The sequence below is a fragment of the Magnolia sinica genome, chromosome 15 (assembly GCF_029962835.1).
Source record: "Magnolia sinica isolate HGM2019 chromosome 15, MsV1, whole genome shotgun sequence".
In the NCBI taxonomy this organism is placed as follows: domain Eukaryota; kingdom Viridiplantae; phylum Streptophyta; class Magnoliopsida; order Magnoliales; family Magnoliaceae; genus Magnolia; species Magnolia sinica.
This window is the reverse complement of record NC_080587.1, coordinates 4,424,900-4,444,868: the sequence shown is the minus strand read 5'-3', so window position 1 is coordinate 4,444,868 and position 19,969 is coordinate 4,424,900. Positions and strand designations below refer to the sequence as shown.

Here is a 19,969-nt window from a genome sequence, read left to right as displayed (position 1 = left end):
TGGCCCTTTTTTGTTGAAGGACCAGTGTTGTGTCCTTGTATGAACCATCTACTCCCAGGACTAGTGTTCGAAATATCGGTCTCGCGTTACGTATCTCACCCTTGGGATACGGAAACGTATCGGTTATCGCATGGGATATATCGGTTGTATTGCATAATGTATCGCTGCTGTTGGAAACATTGGGAAATTAGTCCAATTTTTCAATGAAACTTCAATGATTGTTAAAAAAGACATCAATACACCCTTATAAATCAAATCATTACAAGAAACAAGTGCACATAATAGGTTTTCTTTGTATGGAGTGGAGTCCTAATTTATGTGCTGTGTAACTGAATCAATGCAAATATATTCAAAGTTTATTCATATAATTTATAAATGTAAGAAGATGTGTGAAAACACAAGCAATACATTCAAAAGCAAAAGAAGAATTACTAGATTAGGTTATATGCATGTTTGATTTTATGTTTGGACACAAATATTGCAACTGATTTGTGAGAAATTGGGAAATTTTGATTTTTTTTTTTTCAATTTTTCGCAACTCGGCCTATCTCCTCCAAATCTCAAAATCGAAGCTCCTAATCCATGATTTTTCACGCAAAACATGAAAAATCATGGATTTGTAACAATTTGACAATGACTTGACATGATTTACAGAAAAAAAAGAAAAAAAAGATCAAAATTCGAAAATGCTCAATGGATTGAAAATGTGGGATATATCCCACTACTTGTGCGTTTCGTATCGCACAGGTGGGTTACAAGATATATCCTGGGATATATCAACTGATATCGTCGATATTTAAAACATTGCGCAGGACTTTAATTGAAGAAGTGTGATTATCCTATTGAAGAGATTTCTGTTATTCTTGTTCCATTAGGGCCATCAGATGAGTGGACTGGATCACCTAACAGTGGGCCCTACTTGGAGGAACTTGGGTCCCACTCACAAAATAATAGATATCCTCGAGTTGTGGATCTTATAATTCCTCTTGCAAGGGTTATGGTTAAAGGATTGGGAGACTGTAAATACCTCTCAAGAGTGAGTTGGCGATACCAGCTTTGCATTGAACTGGTGACTGTTTAAAGTAGTTAATAAACTCTACATTTTTAACGCATAGGATCCATACATGTGGGGTCCTTCATTCGGTGATCCAAATAGTTGATCAGCCTTACCGTGGATGGAGATGCTCCTGGAATCTTCTTGAGTGGGTCCAACCCTCTGATATGGTCACTTGCAAATTGAGAGATAAGGAAATACATATACATATACATGCACATACATACATACATAAATGTGTGCGTGCTTGCGCATGTGTGCATTGCGTTTGTGCCCATGCGTGCACGCGGTGTAGCAATATTCCATGTTAAATGGAGGTTCTTTGTGTGTGCGTGTGCACATGTGCAGGTGTGGGTGCGTGGGTGTGTACACTCGTGCACTCCTATCAAAGTGTTACAATCTTGGAGATTTATTTCATTATGTCAATTATTTTGAAACCATACAGAATGCATGCTTCTAGCATGGACTCTAATCTCGATCTGGACCCAAACTGGATCCCAGACCTGATTCTGGATCCCAATTGCATTCTGGATTCTAATTCGTGCTCTAATCTAGACCCGATAAGACCATGATGGGGTAAACCAAATCCAATTGGATTTGTGTCCGGTAGTTTATGTAAGGTACCCATGTCCATATCCCTGAGTCGGGTCCGGATAGGGTACACCAGTACTGTCCTGAACCCTACTGGTTGACAGCCTTAATCACACCTGTTTGTAGCATATGTAAACCCGGGAAGCGAATGGTCGATGTCAGGTGGGTAGCCAGTTGTCAAACTTTTGCCGAGCTGTCATGTGAATAAAACTTCATCAAGCAAGTGCATTCCCTGAAGGCTATGGGCTGCAATTTTGTTGACTCCATACATTGGGGTGCAACTCAGGCGGGTGGGGTTGAGGGTCAACCTGAACCCGGCTCGACTTCAAGAGGACCCAACTTGGAACCCAATCTGATCAGACCCAATCTGGTTCCAACCCAAGGTGCTCAACTTGAACCCAACCCAAATTCTTCTATACCCAACCCAACCTGACCTCAACCAACCCAAACAAACCCAAATACATGTGACTATTCCCAACCCAACCTAACCCGACCTGAATTTGTTCAACCTGAACTCGGGTTGGGTCAGTTGGGTTTGGGAGCCCAAGTTGCTAGCCTACAAAATAGCTGGTACAAGGGTATGATGATTATCATTCACAATCTAATACTTACACTGCTGCTCACAAATGCTATTTAGGGGAGTTATTCTGATGAGATTGGAGTATGCTGGAAAGATTCAATCTGCGTCTTTGATCTCTGCAACAGAAGAAGATGAAATTGGAATGGAAGAAGATTGAACTGCAACCACACTGTACACCTGTCGACCAGCGAAGAGAGGAGTTTGTTTCCGAGATGAAATGATCAGAGTTCCATCACATCATGGGAAGTTGAAGGCTATGCTTGTGACTCGTGGCAGATTTGGAGCGCCTGGCAGGAAAGGAAGATCATTTTTGTTGGAGGAATCTGAATCGTTCATAGGTGTCATAGATGTCTGTAAAGAGAAAAGGTAAGGAGACGGGCCCTATTAGCTCATGAAGACATGACTCGTAATATCTATAAAAATAGTTTTTTTTTTAGCTTCCGGTTCTGAGGAATCTGTCTCTTTTCATTGCATGGCTTCAGAGAGAGCATCATCTTGCAGTGTATGGCTGTTTTGTGATGTACTGCCAGTACAGCTATCTGAATTTGTAATCCAATCCAATCTGATTTCCCTGTTTTCTTCTTTGGGTCATAGTGATATATGATTGGGATCTGTACTGAGAAATAGGTGCATTTGGAAGTACTTCAGGAAATGAGGTGCTTGGAATTCTCTCTCCACTACAATTTTCGTGGCCAAAATGAGAACCTGACCGTCTGGATGTTGTTTTCTCACTGCTACCCCAAACATTTCTGGTCGAGTTCAAAATGATGGTGCTCAACCAAGATATTGCATGGGGATGTTTTCTCTTGCTTTCATGGATTGAACTCAATGGAGGCCGGTAAGAGCCACCTCGTGGTCTGCCAGGGAAGAGAACGCATTCAGAAATGCATCTATGTGGTGCGCCAGAGAAGATGTGTATAAGATTTAGTAAGTACCAATTACACCTTTAAACTGGTGTTTTATATTCTCTTAACTTGTTTCTAAGTGGAAGAGGGTTTCTCAGGAAGCTGGATCCTTCTGTGGGGCCCGCCATGGAATCTCTCATGGTCTTTATGACGGGTCTGCAAAGAGATTGGTATTCCTTGGTGGGTCCTTGGGGCTGTAGATGAGATGCAAGAGGTTGATTTCCATGGTGGGTCCTTGGTCCTGTGGATGAGTTTTTGAATGGCATCTAGATGGTCAAGGGTGTCAAAATCTCTACTTCAAACGTTCAAAGGTCAAAAGAACCAAAATTGAATTTTCTTTTTTGTCTGATTGGACGGTCAAAAGACTCTTATCATTTTGATGTTTACGCAGTTTCCTTTATTGGGTATCTCTCTCCCTTTTATTTCTCTGTGGGAGTTATTTGATACTCTGACAGAAGGTGATGGTTGATATGCAGGCACTCATAAATGGTCCATGTGGCATACCTCAAGTCAAATTAAACCGTGTAAATTGAGGGATGTACCATGAATATGTCATTACCTCGAAATCAGATCGACCGGGCGAATGTAAACGCCAACTTATTGACATTTTCTTGTTGAGTTGGGACCGTTGATTTCTTTTTTCCCCACTTGTAAGTCTGCAAAATGTCCACTGATCTCCCAATTGGAAAACCAAGTAGGTAGAAATATGCAATTTGGACGGATTGATTCGAGTTAATTGTATCCCCATGTACAAGTTTTCAGTGCCCGTGTATCAACTATCACACTGAACCAGAGTACCAGAATAACCGATCTTTCTTTGTAGCAATGGAACTACTGGATTAATTATGATAGAAGTCCTTTCGGTCCATTCGGATGTGGGATCCGCTCCGCAACTCGAAGAGAACGAATCCACTTCACGTTTGGCGGGGCCAGATAAGAAGGTAATCCAGACCATTGGCCTGTTGCCTACTAGTATATGGACACTGAATTTCCCAGATTGGGATATCCCAGGGACTAAGCTCTGGACATTTTTCTGTTGAAACAGTTGTAATTCTCATCTCAACTCCCTGCGGACCACAAATTGGAAAGTTCAAGATTTTGTTATCAAGGAGAGTTTTGGGCAGACCATCGATGGTGGGACCCAAGATTTATGGTTGGTCCGGATTAATGAACCATGGGTACCAGTTAGAATTGAAAACCTACATATACAGTTGAAAGTGGGTGGGTGTTGGAAGAGAAATGAGAGATTGTAGGCAAAGGGTGGAGCTACAGATAGAGGATATAGGATGCTCAGGCAAAAAACGGCATGAGTGTTCCATCCTCACATCTTTATTCTTCTTCTTCTTCTTTTTTATTTTTATTTTTACGGATAGAGGATATAGGATGCTCAGGCAAAAAACGGCATGAGTGATCCATCCTCACTTCTTTCTTCTTCTTCTTTATTTATTTATTTTTTTTAAATTTTTAAATTTTTTTTTTATAGTTTTTTTTATATAAAATTATGTTTGTGGGGCATTGAAGCTTTATGAGTAATTTGGCACCGTGGATTTTGGGGGATCTGAGGGTATTATGAATCCATCAGTCATTTGGCAGGGTGAAACAGAGGGTATTATGAATGAATCCTATATTCTCGTGAGTTTTGCAATCCCTCCCTCTTGCTCGGAGTACTTATCCTCTCCTTCTATTTGCTCATTTTTAAAGGATGGAGAGTCACATGTGTCACTAGGCTAATAGATTTACCAATCTACTGTACACGTGGCTAGTTGATGATATTCCAAAACAATCAAATTGCATGACTGAAATTACATCGATAGAATTATCTAAGCAATCTAAACATTAGTCATGTAAATCAACTGTCGCTTGGTTGTAAGCCTATGCTTGTGGACCATATGAGGCTTGGAATGTCATCAAATTTTTTGCCGAAGTATATATTTCAATGGATTTATTACAATAATTATGTTAAACATCACATATGTACACTAATTTGGAATATTAAAGTTGATTTAGTAATTTAATTCAAACTCCTATAAATATAATACATAATTTAAACTCATATTTATTTTTGTATTGTTGGGATTCCAAATCTCAAAGAATTCGAAACTTAGGGTACTTCAAATCCAGAGGATTTTCAATCCATGTATTCCGAAACATATTAGATGGGCTTTCTAGGAATTTGTGTCATGTACACTAGAAAAAAGCTACGACGTAGTAGTATAAAAAAGGCAAATGATGACAATACCTACGATTGAAGAGCCCGATCAAATCTTCTTTTATTTTTAAAATTTTAATTGTCAAGATAACTAATTGTGAGAGTAAAATAGTTCATCGTTACTCCTATTATATATAAGCTAGGGGCATGGCGTGTGGAATGCATGTGGAGAGGGAGGATTTGGAGGAAAGGGATGCAGGATGCGCAGAGAGGGACGCGACTTGGCTGCGTCCTTGAAACTTGCAATGTGGGTGGGACCTTGATTGTGGGGGCTACCTTGATGTACGCAATGTATATCCACACCGTCTATCCATTTTTCCAGCTTATTTTAGGGCATGGACCAAAAAAAAAAACAGCTACAAATCTCAGGTCGACCACATTATAGGAACATTGGTTATTGACTATTAAAAACTATTTGTTGGCCACAAAAGTTTTGGATGAATCTGGTATTTGTGTTGTCCCTTCATGCAGGTCTGTGTGAACTTATCAGCAGGTCAGATGGAAAATAAACATTATGGTAGACACTAGGAAGTTTTTAATGGTGGGTGTTCAATGACCACTGTTTCATGTGGTGTCGGTCCATCTGAGATTTGCATCTGCTTTATTTTTGGGTCTATGCCCTAAAATAAGCTGGCAAAACGGATGGACAGTATGGATACACATTGCATACATTGAGGTAGGGTCCCACCCCCATGGCTGAGTGCATGCCAAGTCGTCCCACTGATATTGTGCAGACTGCACATTGCATGCTTTTTGTAATTAAAATCTAAGTCGGTTGTTAGCTTTTTACATATAAAATCTTAACCGTATGTACGATGCAACCACAGTTTATAAATATTAAAATACTCTTAATTTCATTTAAAAAATATCTTCTCACGTCAATTTAATATTCATATTTTTCCATCAAAGAGAAATTAGTAAAATTATCCCTTATATAATTATGTCACCTCCTGGGAACTTTTCATGAGGTCGAGCTGTGTGGCCCCACTGTGTTGTGTGTCGAACATCAACACCGTGCATTTAATGGGTCGCCTTTGTATTATGAGATATCCCAAAAATCAGCTGTATACAGAACTTAGGTTGGCCATACCATCTAAAACCATGTGAAGACAAACCTAAAACATATAAAAGCACTTGGTGGGCCCCACCTGAGTTTTGGATGTGGCTGAAACTTGGTCTGACCCCTCATCCAAGTGGGACACACACAATGGATGGGCTGCGGCCTGGTCACCGGGCCAACATCTCCAGCCCGAACCCAGCCCGGCAGCAATCGGGCGAGTTCGGGTCGAGTTCAGGCCAGTTTCAAACCTTCGAGTTCGGGCCAATTTCGAACCTTATGGCAAGTTTATGGGAAGGGCTTTGGTAGGTAATCCGCGTCCCATTATAATTTACAAGTTCATAAGAGAGAGGATATATTATAATTTTACTATATTTACATGCATTTGACAAAGCATAAAATAAAACATTTCATACAAACTGAATACAGTCATACACTACTAACTACTGTCAAGGAGATTCATCTGAGCCCGAGCTGCTACATAAATCTTCGTATACGTACTCATTCACCTCTCCCTCTTCAGAAGGTGGAGATAGCTTTTTATCGCCCTCCTCTTGTATAGTTTGAATTAGATTTTTCAAACTATGTTTGTGAGAAGATTTATACGTAGTTCCCAACGTCCTGTAAAACGCACCCAGACTGGAGAGAAATTTAGCTGAATTCTTACTATTTTTCTCTTTACCCGTGCAGCTTGAACCTGCTTCGACATCATGTGGTCTTGGAGGACGTCGCTGATGTGTAGAAGCTTCTTCCATACTGCGCTTTAAGGCGAGTTGAAATTGTTCTTCTTCCAATGCTAATAGTTTAGCTTCCTTCTCTGCCTCAGAAAGTTTAGATTGAGGAGTGGAAGCTTTTTTGTTTGAATCAAGAACTGCTTGGAAAATAACTTGGATTTCTTTTGAGGCTTTAGGACATGGTCTTGCATCTCCACCCCGACAGGATAAGTGTAATCTAAGCCGATTAGTTTTATTAACAAACTTGGCTCCACACAAATTACACAAAATCTTGAACTTTCCAGACTTTGGAGAATGGACTAAGGAACCATAGTCCCAAACGTTAATCGATGGTTCGCTTGAAGACATATCTACATATTGTGTTGGAAAAGTATTTTAGGCTCTTTAACAATGATGAAATATCGATATAAGATAAAAGCAATTTATGGATTAAAAAATAATAAAAGTCAACATAACTGATAAATAAAAATAAAAGTCAGTAAACAGATGTAAAAATGCATTGCGCAGCTTGCATAACATCCATCAACATAACAGATAAATAAAAATAAAAGTCAGCAGACAGATGTAGAAATGCATTGCGCTTGCATAATATCCTTCAACATAATTTATAAATAAAAATAAAAGTCAAAAGAGTACCCATTACAACATTTGCAAATTCAAATAAACTAAGAAGATCATAACATCCATCCCAAACATCCATCATATTGCTGTTGTTTCATGTGTTGCGGCTTCATTCACATTCTCCTCATCTTCTTCATCAAGAACACCTCCTAGACTTGGACGCAACCAATCTTGTGTACAAATTAATGCTTCTACTGTATCTGGTGCAAGGGAACTTCTAGTCTTGCTCACGACCCTGCTCCCTGTGCTAAACGCAGATTCCGATGCCACTGTTGAAATAGGAATTGATAAAATATCTCGTGCCATCGTCGATAGTGTAAGATATTTTCCTTCACTAACTCGCAATTTCCACCATTCCAAAACATCAAACTCTGAATCCTGCCGTAGTATGACCGACTCTTTGAGATACATGTCTAACTCTGATTCTTTCGTGCTTGTGTCTGTATTTTCTTTTTCTAAGAAAGACATGAAATCATCATCGTCAAAGCTTGAAGCAACTTGCGATCTAACTTCAGAAACGCTTGGTGTGGACACTGTGGTTATGTACGCATTGTACAATGCTTCAATTGCGTCACGAACCTTCGAGGTTTCAGATATTGCCTTTTCAGTAGGATAAATCCTCGTGAAGATATACTTAACATAACTCATCTTGCGCCGAGGATCAAGAACAACAGCTAAAGACATTATCAGGTGACAATCATCCCAGTACTTATCGAACTTCATTTGCATACCACCTGTCATGATTTGGAGAAAAAATGGACCGTCATCAGCAGCTTTCTTCAAGGCATCCTTGATCCTCCACACAGATGGAAGAAACATATTTGCTGTAGGAAACTTATTGCCAGAAAATATTTTCGTGCAATCATAAAAAACCTTCAAAAATTTGTGAACTTCTTTTGCTTTGCTCCAATCATCATCAGTAGGCAACCAAGCATATGTTCTATCACGCACTGCATATTCTGGAAAGGCATGTTTCAATTCCATAGTTGAATCCAACATCTCAAAAGTGGAATTCCAACGCGTGCATACATCTAGCTTCAACGTTTTTGGAGACGTCAAATTCAAACGTTGGACGATGTCATTCCATATACTCAATCTTGACGGCGAGCCTCTTATGTACTTCACACTCTCCCTTACATTCTCAATAGTTTGGTCAATTGATTTTAACCTTTCTTGTACAATTAAGTTGAGAATGTGTACACAACACCGAACATGAAATATTTTTCTCTCAAAAAATAAATTGTCGGTTGCCTTTAACTGATTACGTAAGAGTGATATTGCACTGTCAATTGTCAAAGCATTATCTAAAGTTAATGAATTGACTTTTTTTTTTAATACCTCAATCTCATAAACAGTTGTAAATGCAATCTGAAATAACCAAACCAGAATGGGGAGGTGGGAGGTGGTGAAAGTTCAATATTCTCTTACAGAGTTTCCAATTTTCATCAACATAGTGTGCAGTCAATGAAATGTAACCCTTTCTTTGATTTTGCGCCGTCCACATATCAGACGTCAAGCTTACCCTTGAAACCGAATCTAAAACTGCTTTCAGCTTCATTTTCTCACTGGCATACATCTTCATGCACTCCCTCTTCACAGTAACACGGGAGACCTTCTCAAACTGAGGATTAAGGTATTTGCTGTATCCCATAAATATTTCACTCTCTACCATCTTAAATGGCTGCTCATCAATGATAATAAGCTTTGCAAACCACTCCTTTAGTTTCTCCTTTTCAAACTTATGAGTGGTAAGCGTACCTTCAGAACCAGATCCTTCGGACTTTGTAAATGATAGCAATTGTTGGCCTGAACGTGGAAGTCTAGGTCTCCTTGCATAGCTTTGTCTATGTCTGTTTAAATGAGACGTCGACCCCCCGACACTTTTGGTATATAGACTTTTGCAGTGCATACATCTAATCTTAGGGACATTGTTAACTACTACTTCTTCAAAATCATCCCAGACAGCTGACCGTTTCTTTCCTTTGTTTGCAGCTGAAGACCCCTCTCCCTCAACAACAAGTGGTGAAGTGGCTGACGCACCGGCACCGGCACTAGGGTTAGGTTGGACTTCATCCTCACTAGCCATATCTAAAGATATGAAACAATTTCACTTATCCTTATACCTTAGTAAAGAATTTTCTAAGCTGATAAATCAGTTACCTATTCAATGCTGGATAGATAGTAATGTTTTCATTATTTAATTTAAATGCTACGCCAAAATTTCGACACCATCTCCCCTTATCTCTCCAGAATATATTAATCTTGTATTTGATTCACACGTCAACTATCCACACAAAGTGTGGATATTTGATGAGGAAGTAAATGCAAGAAATATATCCAAAGAGAATTAGGAGAGATGAACCGAAACAAACATGTGCATTTAAATTAAAATAAATGAAAATATTAATATCTATCTAATATTGAACTGTTCAAAAAGGGACAATTACGTAAGAATTTCTATGCATCTATGAACACACTCAATCTATGTCTGGCAACATAGAAATCCTCAAATGGGTAACTGATTATCCTATATTATAACAAAAATATAAAAAATAATTAAATCAGTTACCCATTCAATATTGAATAGATAGTAATGCTTTCATTATTCAATTTAAATGCCACGCCAAAATTTCGGCACCATCTCCCCTTATCTCTCCAGAATATATTAATCTTGGATTTGATTCACACGTCAACTATCCACATAAAGTGTGGATATTTGATGAGGAAATAAATACAAGAAATACATCCAGAGAGAATTAGGAGAGACGAACCGAAACAAGCATGTGCATTTAAATTAGAATAAATGAAAACATTACTATCTATCCAACATTGAACTGTCCAAAAAGGGACAATTTGAGAATTTCTATGCATCCATGAACACACTCAATCTATGTTTGGCAACATAGAAATCCTCAAATGGGCAACTGATTATCCTATACTACAACAACAAGAACAAAAAAATTAAAAATGTATCTAATAAACAATTGGTATAAACATAGATTAAGACTAACTAACAAAAACAGAAAACATTTGTGATAAAAGATTTCATGTGGAGCTTTCTAGTATATACTATATACTCATACATGAAGTCCTATTTAAATGCAAAAGAAGATTTAGGTACATGTGTGATGCATACAGAAGCTGAGTGCGTACCAAGGCAATATCCATACCGCTCATTTTGAATGTTAGATGGGCCACACGGCACCAATGACACACATCAGGGATCTCCCAGTCCATAGAAGGGTGACTTCAAAACAGTTGGCAGGAAAATCAGTAGAATTTCTCCTTTACCATGAGGAAAATTTAAAGGAAAAATGATTTTTTACCACGAAATTTCTTAGGAGTTGTCATTTCATTCTATAATGCTATCAGGGTAGTATTTTTTGGGAGAGAAACGGCCAAAATGCCTTCATTATTATTATTATTATTATTATTATTATTATTATTTTAAATAGGGAAAAATTAAAATTTGTAGGGCCCATGTGGCATGTATTATGTATATGACTTTCAACCCGTTCATCATATGAGTTACATGTGAATTTTGAATAGATAGGGTGGTGCATATTTTTGTGGACCCGCCTTATGATTAAATCACACATATTTTCAGTTCATCTGATTGTCTTGGTGGATTGTATTTGTTGGACGGATTAGATGTCATACATATATCATATAGCCCACAATTCTCGATTTTACTACTTTGTTAAAATAAGAATTACTATAGGATTTTAAGGTAAAACTGCCAAGGAGTTATGCAGGATACTCTCTTGGTTGCTGGAGAGTATAATGATTCATATACATGCACTAAGAACTTAAATATTGCCATGTGCATAACTCAAGTTAAACTGTCCAAATCTACATATCAAGTTAAATATTACCAACTGTAGATTGGTCATAATTTCAAAATTAGATTGATCAAAGAGTTCTAAACTCTGATTAATGGACCATTTGTTCAGTGAATAAGGACCATTGGTTATGTTTCATTTTAACCGTATTAAATTCACAGCAATAAGCCGTTCAGGTGAGAATGTAATTTCTTTATTTTATGTGACATGTGTCATGATCAGTCATCACTCATCAATTTCAACCGTTTATTCATTCTTTCATCTGGGACAAATGTTAGATTGTAAAAATCATGCTATACAATAGTCCTAGCGTCATGAAAAAATGGAGTCACTAGCAACTAGCAAGTAAAGAAACGAAATAGTTCCAATCATCATCTTGAAATGTCTATTCTATATATCAAAAGAAGCAAGATTTGATCATGCCATGAATCTTGGATTCAGAATCTCCTATTATTATGAAATAAACACAAAAAAGAGAGAGATTTGGAATTCACATTGAGAGAGAGAGAGAGAGAGAGAGAGAAATCATACTCGTTGCAGTTAGACGGAAAGATGAGCGAGCTCTGCTGGACGGATGGCGAGAAGAGTAGAGAGGCGGAGGTTCTCTGACGGTTTGACGGACGGACGAGCAGAGAGAGAGAGGCGGAGGTCCTCTAGTGGTTGGACGGACGGATGAGCAGAGAGAGGCGGACGGCCTCTGGTGGTCGGACGAGGAGCGGACGGCCTCTGGTGGTCGGACGAGCAGAGAGAGGCGGACGGCCTCTGCAGGTCGGACGAGCAGAGAGAGGCGGACGGCCTCGCAAAAAGAGGCGGACGACTTCTAGTGGTCGGACGAGCAGAGAGATGTGGACGGCCTCTGCTGGTCGGACGATCAGAGAGAGGCGGACGACTTCCGGTGGTCGGACGAGCAGAGAGATGCGGACGGCCTCTGCTGGTCGGACGAGCAGAGAGAGGCGGACGGCCTCTACTGGTCGGACGAGAGAGAGAGAGAGCTGAGAGAGAGAGAGAGAGAGAGAGTTTTGGTGGGGTCGGGCAGTGAGAGAGCGAGCAGGGGATAGGGTTTGGTGGGGACGGCTGGGGTCGGGCGTTTTCTCAAAAGGGAAAGGGAAAGGGAAAACGACCTAGATTTTTTTTAGAGGGGTATATATATATACGTATGCCGAGTCGGGACGGGTCGGGCCGAGTCGGGACGGGGCGAGTCGGGTTTCGGGCCGAGTCGGGCCGAACTTGGACGTATCCGAACTCAGTTTCGGGCTGCAGAAACTAGCCCGTCCTGACCTGAACTGAGTTCCGGGTCGGGCCGAGCCTAAAATTTTGTAAAGTACTTAGTGGGGCTCACCTGAGTTTTGGATGTGGCTGAAACTTGGTCTGACCCCTCATCCAAGTGGGACACACACAATGGATGGTATGAATTTGTGAACAACATCTCTATGGGCCTAATAAATAATTATGAATGTTTTAATGGGAGGGTAACTTCTCTCAACTATTGTATGTGGTGTGACCTACCCAATTCATGGATTGACTTGATTTTTAAGCCCATGGCCCACCATGGAATGGTGTATTTGACTGATGGGTTGATGTTCGACACACATCATGGTATGTCCCACGCGACATTGACCTCATGGGAAGTTCCAACCTGGCAGTACCATTTCCCACACACACATACACACATATATATAGACACACACACACAACTACGCGGTTTGGCTGGTGTCAAAGCATTGTGGCCCCCATAATGATGCATGTGTTTTATCCATGCTATCCATACATTTTCCATCTTATTTTTGAGGTATGAGCCCAAAATTGAAGCATATCCAAAGGCCAAGTCGACCACATCACACACATAAAACAGGGCAGGATAATGGCATCCAGCGTTGAAACCTTCCTAGGGCCCACAGCAATGTTTACTTGTCATCCAACCTGTCCATAAGGTCACACGGACCTAAATGAAAGGAACACTCAAATATCAACTTGATCCAAAACTTCCGTGGTTCTCAAGAAAATTTCGACAATAAGCATTTAATCCACATTGTTTCCTATGGTGTGATCCACTTAAGCTTTATATCTACCTCATTTTCGAGTTCACACCCTAAAACGAGCTGAAAAAATAGATAGACGAGTGGATAAAAACACATACATCAGGGTGGGTCCGATTAGCTTTGACTTCAGCTACCTAGCCGATGCTGGGTCCCCAGCCAAACCGCATCCAGAACAGACCGCATGAAGTGGGCCCTACTGCGACGTGTTGTTGAAATCCTAGCCAACCATCAGATGTATTCCATCAAGCTCGTTGTATGGCTCTGAAAATCAGGCTGATTTGTGATTTGGATGGGCCACACTATGGGAAACAGTTGGGAGGGGGACGCCCACCCTTGATTTTGTTAAGGACGTACAAAAAATCAGGCCATCATGCACATCAGGTGGGCCCATGATATCAGGCGTGGGCATTCCCTCCCAACCATTTCCTTATATATTTGAATGGCTAAGTACAAAGCGCCTGTTTTGAAATAACACGTTGAGATGCCCGCCCTCCATCATTGGATGGTGGGACACACATGTCTGCACCGACCCTCTGTGCTCATTGTGCGCACACGAACATTTTCCCTGAGGGTGGTTCCTCTACAACCACGTATGTGGAGCCCACCTTGATGTGGGGATCTCATCTATTCCGTTCAAAAGGTGGACCCCTTAAAGTTCACCTATAAAAAAATCATTCAGGCCGACTCGAATCAGAGGTGGGCCACACCACTGGGAACAGTCAGAATGGGATGCCTGCCGTTAAAACCTTCCAGATTGTGTGTTGGGCTCACCGTGTCTTGTATATGCAATCCGATCTACTCAGAAGATGGACCCCATGAGGATAGACGGATAACCAAAATTCAGGCAACTCCAAAACTCAGGTGGGCCACACTGCATGATTTTGAGGTTTTTGGTGTGAGTTTACATGGTGTGTCCTCTCTGAATTTTCGTCATGATTTTGGGATCTAAGGAGAACAGGAGGGTGTGGACATGATGAATGGAGTGGATGTCGTGCACACATCACGGTGGGCCCACATACTTAGCTGTAGAGCAAACGTTGCAGAACAACCGGCCTTTCCAAATATGACCTTTCTTTTGGTTGGGTTAATGGTTTTGGTAGTTGTCCTAACCACTATACTAAGATTTTCAATGCTATTTATTTTTAAACTGCTCCACCCTTTTGATGCTTAATCTAACCGTCCAAATCGTGGGACCCACTGCAGACAGGTCATAACTCAAAATCAAAGAGTTTTTAGGATCTTAAACTCTGAGTAATGGGCATTTTAAGCTGTCCCTTAGATGTGCACCAATTGGCTGGTTCTGGCATGAATTCGGTGTAACTGTTGGTTTATCACCATTTAAAAGTGGGGCCCACTCTCTGGACACTTTTGTTGTATCCTATTTTTTAGGTTCCTGAAAGAACCAATTAGAGAAGGACACATGCCAGAAGTACGGGGCACATAAAAAAAAATAAAAATAAATCTATGACTATATTCGAAAAGTCTTTTACTGAAATAAAGCCGGCTTTGTTTTGGTGATACATGTCATCATGGTGAAAAGTGGGAAACTCTAAGATAGAGCTGTAGAGAGAAAAGCAGTAGTTAACAAGACAAGTGTTCAAGAAGAGCCTGAAAGGTCAAAGTAATGCCGAAGTAACTATTGTTATTGACTGGATGTGGAAGAAGCATATAAATGACTATCTCCGTAGGATCTATAAATAACAAAGGAGTTCAATGAAGTAAAATGTCTCATACCAACCTAATCAAATTAATTAATTTATCAATTATTACTTATGTTCCTTAACATAATTTATCTTTTATGTTTCTTGGCATAACCAGTAGTAGTAATTTAGTCGCTATAATTCAAGTCTGCGCTCATATACTGGACGGTTTCTACTGAAATATAAGCAATTCTCTTAGAAATGTGCTTTGCAGTTACTCTCCGCGGCCAACTATAAGTGTTTCTTTTTTGTTTGTTTTTGTATCTGAAAGTCTCTTCGTACGGAAGACAAGGTGCAACCCATTCTCGGATGACAAACCCTACCCTACGATAATCGCCAGATAATTTTAAACAACATCTTATGAGTGGTTGAATAGGCAGACGTTCTTCTCAAATCTCAATCATATATAGTCAATTCTGGCGTATCTACCTATCTTGGCGCTTGAGGTTAAAGTTGTTCGGTTAGAATCAAGTCACACAGTCAGTTCTAACACACCTACACACACTGTACGTGACGGAATTCTGAAAACCAGGAAGCAACAATTTTTAGCACGCCCTGTGGGGTACTCGATCTGGTAAACACACCGGTGCTACATAAGTTTGACTAATTGATTCAACTTCAGAAATATGAGACGAAAGGTTACTCGAAACTCTTTTGGGGCAAATGAGTCAGCAACACCTTCTCTACATAGTGAGATGCGGGTACAGTTAACACATGAACTCTTGGGTTCACTGTCAAATCCAATGCCCAATCCACCAAACCAAGAAAAGAACATCCTCATCTTTGAGTGATCCTCTTGAGATAATATCAATTGAGTCGTGACATGCATATGGAAATCCAATATATTGTGGAGTAAGGGTGAGTTCAAGTAGAGCAGGCACAAGGTCAGGCAGAGCAAGCACGAATTCAGGTAGACACCTTCAACAGGTGGATGGCCAGGCAGACCGATAAATTGAACTGTATGGTGGCTATCATTGCTAAGAGGGCACTTACTGCACCTCAACAAAATGTTAATGTTAGTTTAGTTGGAAACTTAACGCCAATACCTACCCTACAATGGAATATGTATCTAGCTTCAGTACAAGGGATGTGGAATGCGCCTATGCCCGCTGAATTCAACTAACATGACCAGGAGGCTAAAAGTTACAAATCAAGGAATGCCTAAGGGGCACCCTTTCCCTAAGAATCCACCTTACAATAGGAGATAATACCCGATAAGCCTAGATCCTCCACTAATGGTTGAACATTAACATTCTCAATATCTAGATTATGACCAAGTCATGCAACTGGTCTAAGAAGTGGCAAGCCAGGTTCTCAGCTGCACTATTACTCCAGTATACCATAAACTTTATCTTGAATGGATCGACCAGCAACATTCATTGCCCATGAATTATTAACCATATTTTGCTCTTTTTACTGTTGACACTGGTCAATCAACTATAAAGCACATATGTCGATTCATTATGCAATGTGGTGAATTAGCTAACAATAATTATCATAACTTACAACTATTTCGCCATTGCTTAACTGCAATGGCTTTTACTTGATATTCTAATTTGTTGTCAAATTCCATCCAAACTAGCAAGAGATGGAGGAAAAATTTTCACGCCCAGTTCTTCTATAAGGACATAAATTTATATGGCTGATCTGGTGAATCGGTTGAGAAGTATATTGCTTGGTTCAAGAGAGCAAAAAGCCGGTGCAAGATAGTCACGACCGAGGCTAAGTCTGTACAACTCGCCCGAGATGGTTTGGAATACAAACTCCTAAAAAAGTTTATTGGGATGGAGTTTGAGGATTTATATAATTTGACAAGAAAAGTATCCAGATATGAAGCCATTCTTTAAGAAGCAGTGTAAAAGAACTCGTCAGTTAAGACATGCTCCTATGATCCTATTTACGCGATGGCTGCTACTAGGGTAGTGGCTAAGAAGCCAATTGTGTGTTCGGCATGAGTTAAAACAGAATCAACTGTGCCGACTACGCAGAAAACTCATAAGGTATATACGTTTGATAAAACCCTGGTTGACGAGATCTTTGATATAATGTTGGCCGGAAAGTTTATTAAAGTTCCCATTAACCATAAAATACTCACCGTTGAGGAGTTAAAAAAGATTGATTACTGTAAGTGTCATGGAACCCATTCCCACTCCACTAACAATTGTGTGATTTTCAGGAATATTATTCATGATAACATCGATTGTGTATTACTGAAATTCTATAAGAAATATAAGGAGGCAATGTTGATCGACATTGATTTGTTTTCACCTAACTTGGAGATCAACATGGCCATGGTCAATATTCAGAAGTTGGCTTGACTACGATAGAAGGTTGACCTTGGCCCTTATGATCACTAGGTTGTGGCACGACAACCCACAAGAGATGATACAAGTCTTGGCAGGCAACCACAAATGTAGAATTGTGGCCAAAAGTATCACCACACATCGATTGGGAGCCACACCTATGCAATCGATGCACAAGGGTGATTCGGCCGACCAAGTTGTTCTCTGGTTCAACTAGTAAGATCAAACTTTGGCTTTCACAGAGGTTCGAAATAGCAGAGTTTTATCAGCAACGGAGAGCATATTAGCCTCATATTGACCAGTCTCGGCTAGCTCTACCGAAGCGTAGAATGGTGAAGCTTCGCCTTACTCGAGAGTAGGTTTGGCGAAGAGTGAATCACTTCAAATTTCTAGTCGTACCTGAACGGATGACTTGCACCCAAAAGCTACGTTGGAAAAGACAACAAGCTGTTAAGCAAAGAGAGTTGACTTATGTAAAAATGAAAATAAGCCCTTGATCATGCAACTACGTCAGACAAGGAGGATTCCCTAGTTAGGGGATGATCATTTAGATGTGAACACGATTGATTTGGTTGTGAAACCTCTCTCGGATGATCTAGTTGTGGAAAGTTAGCAAATTGATGTGGAAAATGACAAAGATACTGATGACTCGACCGAATACCTTAGCGATGAGCGTTTCTCAGATGACAACCTATTAATTGAAGAGCTTTTTACTATAGTAAAGTTGTTGGAAGAAACCCCACTTAGTCTTGAAGATGTGGGGATGGTTCAATGGTGAATTACCTAAGTACTGTATCTACTGTCAAGAGTGATGAGGAGTAACAAAATTTGAAAATGCCAGGAGAGCAATATCCAAATTCTGAAATAAGGTTTTGATCACTACCACCGATTGTGGTGGACTGTAACATGGTGCTCACACTCCCATTAAGTTTTTAAGCCAATCCATATCAGCCTAGCGAGATGGTAGGAGACATGGAGGAGCTGTGTCTTTCGGTGATAATATAACACCGATCCTTCTACTTAGAGGTAGGAATTAAAAAAGAATTGACCATCATCATTGAGCCAGTCACACCTTTTGAGAAAGTGGTCATAGAAAGACCTGTCGTTACCATGACCCAACATATGAAGCCATTGTATATATCAGTCCATTTAGATGAATGTCCAGTTATCAGATTTCTGGTCGACAATGGGGTAGTTGTGAACATCCTCACTACTAGGATAATGGCAAAGGTATGAAAGATCAAGGATGATCTAATTGCAACCGAAGTCTCGATGAATAACAAAAACATGTGGCATCCTATTTATCAAATTGATGATAGGAACCAAGAAAGTGTTAGCCACTTTCTTCATGGTTGACACCAAAGGAAGCAGTGATAACAATAATGCCCACCATTGAAACGTGGTGGTTACTTTCCATCCAACCTGGTCATAAGGTTTCATAGACCTACCTGAAGAGAAAACATAAATATCAGTTCGATCCAAAACTTCTGTCCCCGATGGGTTTTCAATGTTTGGTGTTCAATCCTCACTGTATCCGGTGGTATGGTTCACTTGAGGCTTTGGCATGTCTCCTTTTTGCTCCCATACCTTAAAATGACCTCCCAAAATGGATATATACAAAACACATAAGTTAAGGGGGGGCCCATAAAGCCCCTGCCAAGACTTTCAGTTTCTAGCTAGGCCCCGGCGAAGACAGTACTTAATTCGCGTCCATGGATCCATAACGTATCCAAAGTAACAACGTTTGTCACAAATCGCCTTAATCCCCATGTGTGGATGCCTGCTATTTCTCACAACTTATATGGTCCTGATCCTCAGTAAGCATATGCACCATTGCTTACATATGTAAAGCTCCCGTATGGGGGAGTTCTGGCCACTAGTTCTTCGCTGTATTTTCATTTGAATTTACACTATTGATGTATCCCTCTCGTGAGCTTTTACTCTTCGAATGAAAGCTAACCGAAAAAGGACACGTATTATTGCACGAAAAAGAAGTAACTTGCGGAATATTTTCAGATATATTTAGAAAAAATATATAATTTTTTATGAAAGTATAACTGCAGGTAAATTGGATAACACATGACATCTGATGACGAGGCACTCCTTTAGCATATGAAGCGTTGATATTATGATAACCAAATGTGTAGAATTGCTGACCGGATAAATAAGCCAGCCAGCCAATGAACTTCCGTGATATTGCACAACTGTGCCTATTTGGCACGCGTGGAATCGAGCGGTGGAAGACGGTTGGGTTTGTGGGCCCCAGCCCAGCTACATACGCGCTTCCTTGTAGTCACGTGACGTGGGAGACGCGTCGCAGAAGAGAGCGGGGTC

General features: G+C 40.2%; 1 protein-coding gene across 1 annotated transcript in view; it reads left to right on the top strand.

The window, feature by feature from the left end:
- LOC131227955 (DNA gyrase subunit A, chloroplastic/mitochondrial) overlaps positions 1–2,802 on the top strand; it is a 43,000-nt gene extending 40,198 nt beyond the window's left edge. Inside the window, exon 27 of the mRNA XM_058223772.1 lies at positions 2,283–2,802. Coding sequence (XP_058079755.1) covers positions 2,283–2,382 — 100 coding nt within the window. The 3' untranslated portion in view covers positions 2,383–2,802. The remainder of the gene's footprint in view (positions 1–2,282) is intronic.
- The last annotated feature ends 17,167 nt before the right edge of the window (positions 2,803–19,969 follow it).